Genomic DNA, 11,627 nt, shown 5'->3' with positions numbered 1-11,627 from the left:
AAAGCGACATATAATTTATGACGGAGTGACTGTTGTTACAAGGAAGGAACAAGTCGGAAAATAATCTGAAAAAAGATTGAAGACAAAGAAATGGAATGAAAACATATTAAAGACAGAAATGGAATGATTTAGGTTTATAACACATTGCATAATGTTATAAATTAAACATTATACTACTCTTTACAAAAGCTAAAGCATAACAACAAACCGTTTAATATTACCATAGGCACATGTATATTGTATATAACATAATTTAAAACTTTTACAAAATTCATAGCATGTTGAGGATCAAAGATGTTTTGCTTTATTATTTCTGCACCTTGATCATAAAAATGAACAAAAATATGCCCAAAGAGGAAGAACAATGTGTTCAAAGGATTAGGCGTGTCCTCCAGTTACACATCAAGGTAAATAAAACTATTTGGGATCTAATAAATTGATTTTTGGTACTTTGGTTGAATAAATATTTTATCCCAATCAAAACTTACATTACATTTTCTGCATTACAGATCTAAATCTTTAAACCATTCAATCCCCAACAAAAAAAAGATCAACTATCAAAGCGTAGGTCATTTGTCTACTCCATTTCTCAGCAGTTCACAACTTAGATTTGATGGGTTTGATTTGGAGATTAGCATTCCTGGTTAGACCTTCTTGAATCAATGTTGCAAGAAGCTGCAAGTTCAACAGAATAGCACACTATAAGACATTTAACAAGGAATGTGTCAAGATGAAACGATGTAATTTGATAATCCTTTACCTCTCCCTTCTGATTGAACATTTGACCTATGACAAAACCACGTGCTTCATAAGCACTAGGAGTGAAGATCTGTAGAGTGAATTGAATTTCAATCAATATAACAGAAAATTAAGAGAAAAGAATTCAGAAGTAGACCTTGATGAAAAGAAGAAAAAAATTGAAAATGATCAACTTAATTGGTTCCTGGATCATAAACTGAAAACGTCTTTATGAAAAACTCCTTTGCTTTAATTTCACAAAATTTATATACAATAATGCAAAAATTACAGAAATAGTTTGATTTGCATACTCTAACAGTGTAATCAAACATAATACAGGTGAGAATAGACTTGGTTAAGCTTTGGATTTAATACATATCAATGTCGTTCTATACATGTGAAACAAGGAGACTCACCGCAAATAGCACCCACTCATCAGCTTTTAAGGGTCGGTGAAACCACATTCTGAAATGAAAATTAAAAAAGCATTAAAAAAAAAAGCAAGAAAGCAAATTCATGAATTGAAAACTTATTTCTCATACCTTGCATATTATGAATTATAAATTTATAATGTCAAATATATTACTAATGATGCAACTGGTAGGACTCAAATACTTACGCATGATCCAGACTAACACCACGTGCAGTGAAACCTTTCCCACGATGTGGATTCAAACTTACTTGAAGAAATATTAGATCTGAAGCATATGCCACCACACACCTTCAAAGTACAAGAAACAAATGATATGTGAGAAATCAGATTGCTCTTCCTCAATTGTTGGAACAATTAATTTACACAATGTTTAAGCATGCCCAAGTGACCATCCCATTGCTACTAAAAGGCAATTTAATTATTATCCAAATATGCAGGTATAAAATAAATGCATTTAGTACAGCCAAGTGATATTTTCAGCAATCTCAAATTTCTACAAACTCTCTCAACCAGTCCTTTCTAAGGAGAAGAACTTTTCATCCAAGACACATTTCAACCCAATTCAAAATTATTTAAGCATCTCCAAAATTCACATGCATTCAGCGGCACAGGGTTCCAAATGACACAAGCATTGCCTTTGGCATATCGGTAAAAGTTCTCCTTGCTAATTTTGCTAACACACCCAATGAACCAGAGTTACCAGGAAATTCTATATTAGAAAGATGGCTAAGATACATTTTGTCTCTTGTCTTATTTTTTAGTTTCAGCTGGTACCTTATCTTTTTACAGTTTTAATTGGATTACATATCTTACTTTTTAGTTTCAATATGGTATTTTATGTTTAAATTGTGTTAGAAAATGACCAAATTGGTATAGCTTTTGTTACACAAGGGATTATTTCAAAACAAAAAACGGGCATATTGCCCATTTTGGAACAAAAAATAGAAGATAAGGGACTCAATTGAAACTTTTAAAAGTTAAGGGACCAAGTTAAAACTAAAAATTAAGAAAAGGAACTCAATTGAAACTTAAAAGGTAAGGGACCAAACTGAAACTAAAAATGTGACCAAAAATGTATTTTTAACCCAGGAAGATATGTACCTATGCAAGGCCTGATCATCTGAAAGTTTGTCCTTTGCTCGAAACCAGTATCTCAAACTGCATACAGTGTGTTAACAAGTTCAGATAATGAGTTAAAAGCAGCTAAAACTTGATTGGAAATTATGCTAATTGAAGTACCATTATGTTCCTTTCGAAATTTTTCTCACCAAAGCACTACATGCATGCATGCTCAGCATAAAAGTAAGCAAAAAGTTGCATTAGAGCTCAGACTAACCTAGGAGGAGATTTTGTCTGATTTGTTGCAATTTTAGGTTCACAGAACCGTATCTCTATGGGCCAGGGAATGTACTCAGATGTAGCCACTTTGTTCCGGTAAGTTCTGAAGCAATGAATTTTGTCATTACGGTACATAAAATCATCATGGAGAAAAGTCAGAAAACCAGGACTCAATGTTACAACACTCAAGAAAACCAGGACTCTTAGAGTCTTAGTTTTTAAAAACCGATGCAAAGAATCATTTGCCAGTTCTTTTTCCTAATCAAACAGTAAAACCAAATTTTACAGGGAATATTTCGAGTTTCCATAAATTTTATTTTTATGAATGTAAATTCATAAAAAAAAAAAAAAAACCATTTTAGTACTATCTTTATCTGGCTTATTCTTTCAAAATATACTAAATCCAATTTTGTTTTTCACACCAAGACATAAATAGAAAATTGCAGTCTACACTGTTATTGAGAATTGAAAACTTTTTTCAGAACTAGAGGAAATCTACTCTTCAAAAGTGCACAGATCCTAATCTCATTGATGCGAGAATCCTGGAATCAGTACATACTTCAATTAAATTATTACTTACTAGCATTTCCCATTTCAATTAACACCCTTAAGAACACGCAAGACTACCAATACCGAAAGCTAGACTATCTGTTCTTAGAGTACACACAAAATCCACGCTCCAATAGATGTTCTTACACCCTTGAATTCATTATCCCTAAATGGCCTGGTCTATAAAATTGTTTATGAAGCAAAAAATCAGGAAAACAAAAACACCGAACTTCATGTCCAAAATAAAAAGGCCCAAGCTTAGAAGATAGAAGCTTTTGAGACTCAACCAACCAAAAACATCAGAACATTTCAAATTTGAACATATCTAAATTTGGATATATATTGGTCATGCTAACTTGTGCCTTAAGGCACAAGTTTAGTAGCTAAAAAAGGAATTAAAACATAAGTTTTGTATTGAAAAAATAAATTTTAATGTTTTCAAGATATTGAATGCACAATTTCCAAGATTATACTTCTATCTTTGACATCTTAACCTGTGCCCAGGGCACAAGTTAGCAGTGTGTGTGTGTGTGTGTGTTGGGGTATTAGAAGGTTAGGCTAAAAAAAGAAAAGAATAGTAATTGCAAATCCTTTAACTAGACCCTGGCAAATATATGCTGGCAGTTATGGCAACCTAGAAATGAAAAGAAAAAGATGGAAATGCAGTACGTTTATTTGATTTACAAAATGAAATAGAAAGTGATACAGAAGTAGTCTGACAACTCTAGTTGAGGCTGTTAGAAGGTAATTTACTAGGGTGTAGGTTATTTACTAGGGTGTCTTTGCCTTCAATTATCATACATCATTTTTTCAGTCATCATAAATCAAAACCTACTACCAAAATTATGTGTAGTTATTTGTAGGCAAATAAGGGAGCCAGAAAAATTCTTAGACAAACGATGCTTAGAAAATCAACTCACCACATATTAAATTTGTTTTTGTTTGTCCCAAAGGAGACCCTGTGATGATTAAGCACCAGCTAATTCGACTTGGAGGTCCCAGGTTGAAATCTAATAGTTCGAGCAAAGATGGATTAATAAAAAGGATATGGGTTTCCCCTTTCATGTAACCCAGCCTTTTAATGGACAAAACACTGTAATTTTATGAGTAACATTTGTATTGTCCAGAAAGATAAGTTTTGATATAAAATTAGAGATTTCCGGACGGTTGAATATCATGCAAACACAATTGCACACAAAAACAGATATATAGTTAAATAGCAACTTGCACCAACAAAATATCCCTAACAAGAAATCTTACATTGGCAAGCGAGGGTCAGTTAGACGTCTCTCCCGTAACTCTTCTAATGGAAGGAGCTACAAGTAACAAATCAAAAAAGATATTAATAATCTGGCATCCACAACAAATAAAATTTGTAATGGAAATAAGCTTGTATCTTGCCATTTCTGGTGCAGGGACTAATGGCATATCTACTTCCTGGTGGTCAAACCCTGATTCTTGTCTCTGTGGATCAAAGAAAAAACAATGATAAACATGCTATTGAATTTGGAAATAAATTCCTTGACTAGAGCAAAAGCTCATGTGTGAAAAAGAACATTTGTCAGTCACACTGACAACAGCCAAATTATAGTTCAGTCATGAAAAAGAAATCTAAAGATAGATACATGGAAGAATAAAATCAACAACATTTGAACCAACTTTTCCCCTTATTTATCTTGAATCAATGCAGAATTTCTAAATTAGCATTCAAATCAGTTCTGAATGTTTTAGTAACCTTTATGAGGAAATGATTTTGTTAGCCTTTTTCTCATACTCTAGCCATTCTTTCAGCTTATGAATTTAAATTTTTAGTCATATAATAATATCCAGAAACCATAAATCCTTTAGTAAAAACATGATGTCCCCCTATGCAGTTTTTTCACAGTTTTTGGAACTATAGAGCCAAGTACTTAATCAATTTAAATATCCTTATACACCTTATTTCCATTCCTCATCTTCACCTTTAAAGCACCAAGCTGGAAGGTGACTACTTACTTAGTCCTAAACTAAAATAATTTGCAAAAATTTAGATTCTTTTTAGTCAAGAAGAATATATTACATGAAATGAAGCCAGCAAAGTGAATATGACTTTCCCGTTTTGCATTGCATCCACTTTCCGTGTAGCAAAACTCCTTCCGTCGCTCATACGATGAACTTGATATATAATAGGCACTGGAAAATAATTATTTTCAGTATGTCTATTCTGTTTATTATTCTCTGCCAAAGCAAACAAATGAACTAGAAGTACAAATGGTGTAGTTTAAGTACGAGGATGGTAGGATGCATACAAAGATTTTCAGATCATAAAGAGTAAAATGCATGATTGTTTTAATTATCTTAAACGACAGAAACTTTAGAATCTATTCACAAAACAAAGTCAACAAGAAAACAGCTTTAAAATATTATTGAACAGAACCCTAGAACCCTTTTTCATGATTTATTTCACTATATGACACTGCAATATAATTTCATGTTTCTTAGTTTACGCATGAATAATAGCATTCACATCTCAATTCTCATCACATGCGAAAAGAAGTAAAAAAAAAGAAAAAAAGAAAGGGAAGCTATATCCACAGCAGAGCATTGTCGTCAAAGTTAAGTGATTAGAAATGCTTACAATTTAAGTCTCCTATGCGAAGAAAATAGGAATGCAAACTATGAAGTAACTTAAGACTGTCAACAGATTTTGATGCTGCAGCTAGTGCCTGCAAATTAGATATTATCTTGTAAGAAGTCTATATATAGGAGCTGCAACTAACATGGCCGGCCTGCTATAATATGAAGAAGATAATGCAGTTTTGTCAAACCTGTCCAACCAGCTGTCCCCCAAACACCTTTCCAAATCTTGGAGCATCTGGAAGAGTGATTCCTTGGAAGGTATCTACCTTCCAAAGAGAATAACAATAAGCTATAAGCTGAAGTCCACGTTAAGCATTTTACTATTTACTAACAAAGAGAAACAACTACGTCCTCATATACTATGGTGCTACTTCCTATGAAAGATATACCTGGAAAAACACATCAGACTATTTCTATTTACCCTTTTTAGGTGGCAAGTATATATATATATACATACACACACACACACACACACACGCACACGCGCGCACACACACACACACACACACACACACATACATATTCAATGATATTTAAATATCAGTATCGTCTTTCCTTTCCTTCCCCTATTTTTATTAGCTTTCATCATATGCATGTGAACATGTCTTTTCAAAGTGTCACATGTAGGTGTAAGGAAACAGGTATGTCAAAATGAGAATAATGTCATAAGTGGGCACAGTTTCTCATATAGAAGAATACGATATTGTTTTTCTAGTGCAAATAATCATCCATCAAAGACTTATTGCGCAAACACTTTGTAGAAATTATATGGGTTTAGGTAGGAAGAAGGAAAAGAGAGGATAAAGATTGTGAATAATAATATTCTCTTATATATAAAAGCACAGTGGATGTAATAAAAAAGATAAAATACCAAGCTCTATTAATATCAAAAGAAAACTATTCAGCCTCGTTAAAAACAAGGAAACAAATCATGAAATCAACAAAAATATGAAACCTATTCATGTGAGATCATCAAAGATACTCAATTATATTCTAAGATATAATCATGATATCATGAAATATTCTCAAGATATTGTAACACACTCCAACAAGAAGAAATCAAGAATTCAAACCTCTAATGGTTCTAATTGCAATACATTCTCCACAGATGAGGGTCTCTCAGGACATTTTTCTGCGGTCCATATAAACTTTGGCCATAGCAGTGCCAAGTGCTTCCGAGGCAGCACTAAGCATGTTAACTGTCACAGCAAACAACAACAGTCACCATAGCAGTAAATAATTCACTTGAGCGTATATCAGATTCTTCTACACTAGATTGTTAAATTGGAAAGTAGTAGGAAAAGAAACTAAAATGCAACCTTAGACAAAGCAACAACATCTGTGAGGTGAACTGTATTTGACAAACCTGAAAGTTGCACGTTCACATTATTCTTAGATATTACTTGACAAAGTAACATAAAAATCTCTTGTATCTCTAATTACCAAACATAAATCAAGAAAAACTAAATAACATGCACAAGAATCAGTGTACTTGGAAAATGAATGACTAGTTTAACCCACAAAAAGGTTAAAAGAGAGAGAGAACATAGAATTATAGTGGCAAAGTCCTAGAGGCCTACTTTTTTTTTTTTTTTTTTTCGAACAAGCCTAGAGGCCTACTTATTTGTGATGGTAAGAAATATTAGCACAAAGAATGAACCATTAGAGAAATCATGACAAATTGATAATCAAAACCAGTAAACCGTTTTCTGACTAACTTTAAGAAACCACATCCCAGAAAGAATCATGTTTTCTAGAAGAGATAGAGACTTCGTGTGAAGTTAGAAATTGATGACCTAACTGATGAACTTCACAGTGCAGAAGAGAAAATAATTAAGAATACCCAAATCGCGATGGCACAAACTACCTGACTAGCATATGTCGTGTGGCATGAAAGAAAAATACTTAATCTTAAACAATAAAGTGCAATTTGAGGCGTAAGAAGTTTATTACCACAACCAAAGTAGTCATATTTATTCAATTGGAACTCCGGACGACTTTCATCATTGTCTCTAACAGATCCAACAACCTCGGCCTACAAGCAATGAGGCCAAACATTTAGCAACAAAAAAAAATTTGGTCAAAAGAAATGCCAAGTAAATGCAACTCATTGTCATTTTATTAGCCTCTAGATTGGTGCAGGATGATACCAAAGTTGTCCTACACTAATATCCAAAGCAATTCAATGCAATTTGGTTTTCGTTTTTGTTTCTGTAAGGTCTATGATATGAAGATATTAACATACCTCTCCATCCCAGATGAAGTAAGTGCCGTCTCCTGGTTCACCCTCACGAGCAACATAATCCCCTCGCTCTACAAAAAAAGAACCATCGATTGAGAATTGAAACGGCAATACTTGTATCCTCCAATCAATTGTTACAATTCTAAATGTTAAAATACTAAAATAAATACCATGGATAAAGAGACTGCATAATGAAATAACGTCTTAATGAAAAGTTTAAGAACAATTTTAGAGCATATTTTCAGATAATTCAATGTGATGGTTCAGATAATTCTAAATGTCAATGCCTGTATCCTCCAATCGATTGTTACAATTATAAATATTAAATACTATAATACAAACCAACTCGCAAACGCATCCTAAATGCTCGTTTAGATGACACTTTTGCAAGAGTTAAAAGCATTGTAAGAATTAAAGCCTGTGTTTGCTTGTGTGTCCACTTATCCATTCTTCTGTCCTGACAATGTTTATGTGAGAAGCTATAAATTGTTGATTCAACTGATTACGCAGGGGAATGCTTTTCACCGCGATATCAAACATAGGAAAAATTGATTTTGGCTTGTTTAGGGATTCTTCATTAGAAATAATGTTTCCTCTAGAGTTTATTAAAAAACATATATATTTGACAAAAGAATTTATTCTATCTTGAAACTAGAATTTTTAGCTTTTACCTTCAAATGTGATTCTTAAACTTAAATTTATTATTGTTCAACTCACTTTCATATACATTCACATGAAACTTTCATGTGAACTTATCCAAAGTTCTAAACATAAATCATTTTATCTTTTAAACCCACTTTTAACTTAAATCAATTTTCACAACCAAACACACACACAAATTCAAGTTCACCAGAATCAATTCACCTAACTTCGCTTCATATCATTCCCACATTCAAATCCAAATATTCAACTAATCCCAAAACATTAATTAATAAATCAAAACCTAACATATCTCTTTACTTCATATTCATATAACCATATCAAAATTATTCATAATCTCAATACAACTGAAACGTTAAAAAAATCATTTGAATTTGATAAATTTGAATAAATACCGTAGTATTTAACAATCACAAGTTCTGATATCTTCCTTATAGACGAACTAGGCAGCCTCTGTAGTAACGGAACCCTTCCGAGAAACTCGAATACTGCAAAAAATCACACAAACGAAACAAAACTAATCAAAATCAATTCATAAACAATTCAAACACAAACGAATCGAAGAAAAAAAACTGAAAATGAGAAAACCAAACAGAGCGCAATTGGAAGTGATTTTTCAGCATTTGGTAACAGAAATTTACCTTCTTCTTTGTGCTCCATTTTCAGAGAGTTCCAACGATTTTACCGCACGTGTGAAACGTTTCTGCGTTCTCGCAATTTTCATGCTATATATATGTATGGAAGAAGGATGGGTGAGGATCTGGTGTGAGGTGGTGTAGTGTAAGAGTATGGATCTTTGGAGGTTTTGACCAATAGCGATGCAGTGATGCTGAAGATGAGTGTGTGGTGTGTGGAGAGATTAAAAAACTTCGGCATCCACGTGAACAACGATGGTCGGTGAAGCAAATTTCTATATGTTTTTATTTTTAATTAATTAATTAATTAATTAATTTATGGTTTGACTTAAGTGTTAAAATGGTGTTACTTGGCCATTTTTTTGTCATCCTGATAGATCATAAAAGCATTAAAAACTCTTCCATCAAGTTATTCAAACACAGACATCTTGTTTATATTTGTAAGTTATTGGTGTTTTAGTTCCGCATTGAATATAAACTCAATGTTTAGAATAAGGTCATCGATGACCCATTTCATTTTTTGTAGGTTGACCTTCTGATTCATACCCACCTTCTTCCATGTTGCATGCCCTTGTATCAACGCCCACATTTTATATTCTACAACAACTTCAGTAGGAATACGTATCTAATGAGTTTCTTTTGGAGTTTCTAATCAATTGTTAATGGCAGTCCATCATCACCTTTTTGCAACCAAGTCATCAATGAGTTTCACGATACACGAAGCGGTGGTCATGCGGGCGTCAAACACATCTTGGTTTGACTTACGACCAATTTTTTTGCCTAAAATATGATGGTTCGTGGAAACATTTAGAGCGTAATGTCAGATATGTCAACAAATTAAGCATTCGACACAGTTCTTGTCAGCCTTTTGCATACACCTCTGACCCTCCAAAGGTTGTATGAGAGGACATCACAATGGATTTCATTACCAACCTTCCACTTTCGCAATGGTTCACAATCATTTTTGTCATTGTTGATCGATTGTCCAAGTCTTCTCATTTTGGTGCACTGCCCACGTCATTCACTGCTTCTCGGGTTGCAGAACTGTTTGTTTCTATGTTTGTTCGTCACCATGATTTCCATCGGTCCGTTGTTTCTGATCGTAACCCGATTTTTCTAAGCTCATTTTGCTTGAAATTATTTGCATTGAGTGGACAAAAGCTGTCCACGAGAAGTGTGTATCATCCCCAAACTGACAATCAATCCGAGTTAGTTAAAAGAACTTTGGAGCAATACCTTCGCGCTTTTACGCAGAAACCTTCTTATTGGGTTTCTCTTTTACCTTGGACTGAATTTCACTACAACACAAAGTTTCATAGTGGACTAAAAATGTAACCATTTCAAACATTGTTTAGCCGGAAGCCACCCTCCATTTCGCTATATACTTGTGGCTCTACTACTACCATCCCAACTTTAGATGAAGCTTTACTTGACAGAGACGATATCTTATAGACTCTAAAAGCCAACCTGTTGGCAACTCAGAATTGTATGACACAAGAACCTAATGCTCATTGTTGTGACTTCACATTTGCGATAGATATTAACATGATATGGGTTCACTTGCAACCTTATCGTCAAAATTCTCTCTGTTGTCAACGCCAACACAAATTGTCAAAGAAGTTTTATGGGTTGTTATGGATTACCAAACATGTTGGACATGTTATGTACCGTCTTGACATATACGAGGGTAATCGTATTCACCCTGTTTATCATGTTTCAAACTTGAAAAATTATCGGAGCCCTCTTATTACTCCATCTTTTGAACTTCCATTTGAAAGCTTTGAAAACAAGCTGCTTGAGACCCCCTTATTCATCGTTGCCACACGCATTGTATTGCTCAACGATGTCCCGTCACAACAGGTTCTCGCTCAACGGTGTCCCTCTTTTGGTTTAGTCCTTCTTCAGTTTTGTTTCTTTCCCTTGTGGTTTGCTTAATAACAAAATAAAAAAATATACAATCTAATTAAAATAATTTATTTTAAACGATATCAATGATATTTAATTATCATTATATATTAAACAATGTGTTGCTGAATATTTTTCATTATATAAAAAGTGTGTGGTACTTGACATGTATTGTAAACACGTTAATTATAATTAAACCTGTGCAAAAAGTTATAATTAAACTTGTGTTAAGTATTATTTTAATAATCTAGTTATTTTAAACTAGCTTATGATGATGTACGGTCAAATATTAACATATTTTAGCTAATAAAACACAATGAATTTTTTCCTTAAAAAAAATAAATAATCTAGTTGTATGCTTGATTTCACTTTTGGAGGACTTAAAATTGATTTTGGATACTAGAATCGATTTTGATGTGTTTGATTTTTCTAAAATATAATTGATTTCGTTTTTAGAATTGATTCTATTTAAGTTATAAATTATAACTTTTAAATATAAAATTAATTT

At 33.1% G+C, this 11,627-nt stretch overlaps 1 protein-coding gene across 1 annotated transcript; it reads right to left on the bottom strand.

The window, feature by feature from the left end:
* Positions 1-281: 281 nt before the first annotated feature.
* On the bottom strand, positions 282-9,286 carry LOC146897752 (acyl-CoA hydrolase 2-like). The gene is made up of 17 exons (XM_085733142.1): positions 9,221-9,286; positions 8,975-9,067; positions 7,923-7,990; positions 7,631-7,712; positions 6,997-7,043; positions 6,751-6,876; positions 5,866-5,943; positions 5,676-5,763; positions 5,118-5,230; positions 4,460-4,522; positions 4,319-4,374; positions 2,508-2,612; positions 2,273-2,329; positions 1,358-1,459; positions 1,155-1,203; positions 761-829; positions 282-675 (listed from the first exon to the last, which is right to left on the bottom strand). Exons 1-17 carry the CDS (start codon positions 9,237-9,239, stop codon positions 598-600), a joined length of 1,293 nt encoding a protein of 430 aa, XP_085589268.1. The 5' UTR covers positions 9,240-9,286; the 3' UTR covers positions 282-597.
* Positions 9,287-11,627: the final 2,341 nt, after the last annotated feature.

This window comes from Medicago sativa, chromosome 8, assembly GCF_051527215.1.
Source record: "Medicago sativa cultivar Bolivia chromosome 8, Bolivia_mono, whole genome shotgun sequence".
Lineage (NCBI taxonomy): Eukaryota > Viridiplantae > Streptophyta > Magnoliopsida > Fabales > Fabaceae > Medicago > Medicago sativa.
The sequence above is the reverse complement of the archived record's forward strand: the minus strand, read 5'-3'. Positions and strand labels throughout refer to the sequence as shown.

Bases quoted from the DNA above. Each gene is read 5' to 3' on its own strand.
- LOC146897752 (XM_085733142.1), bottom strand. The intron at 7,713-7,922 runs GTATGTTAATAT...CATTGCTTGTAG, and splicing joins ACTTCATCTGGGATGGAGAG to GCCGAGGTTGTTGGATCTGT. The intron at 4,375-4,459 runs GCAAGATACAAG...TGTTACTTGTAG, and splicing joins TAGTCCCTGCACCAGAAATG to CTCCTTCCATTAGAAGAGTT.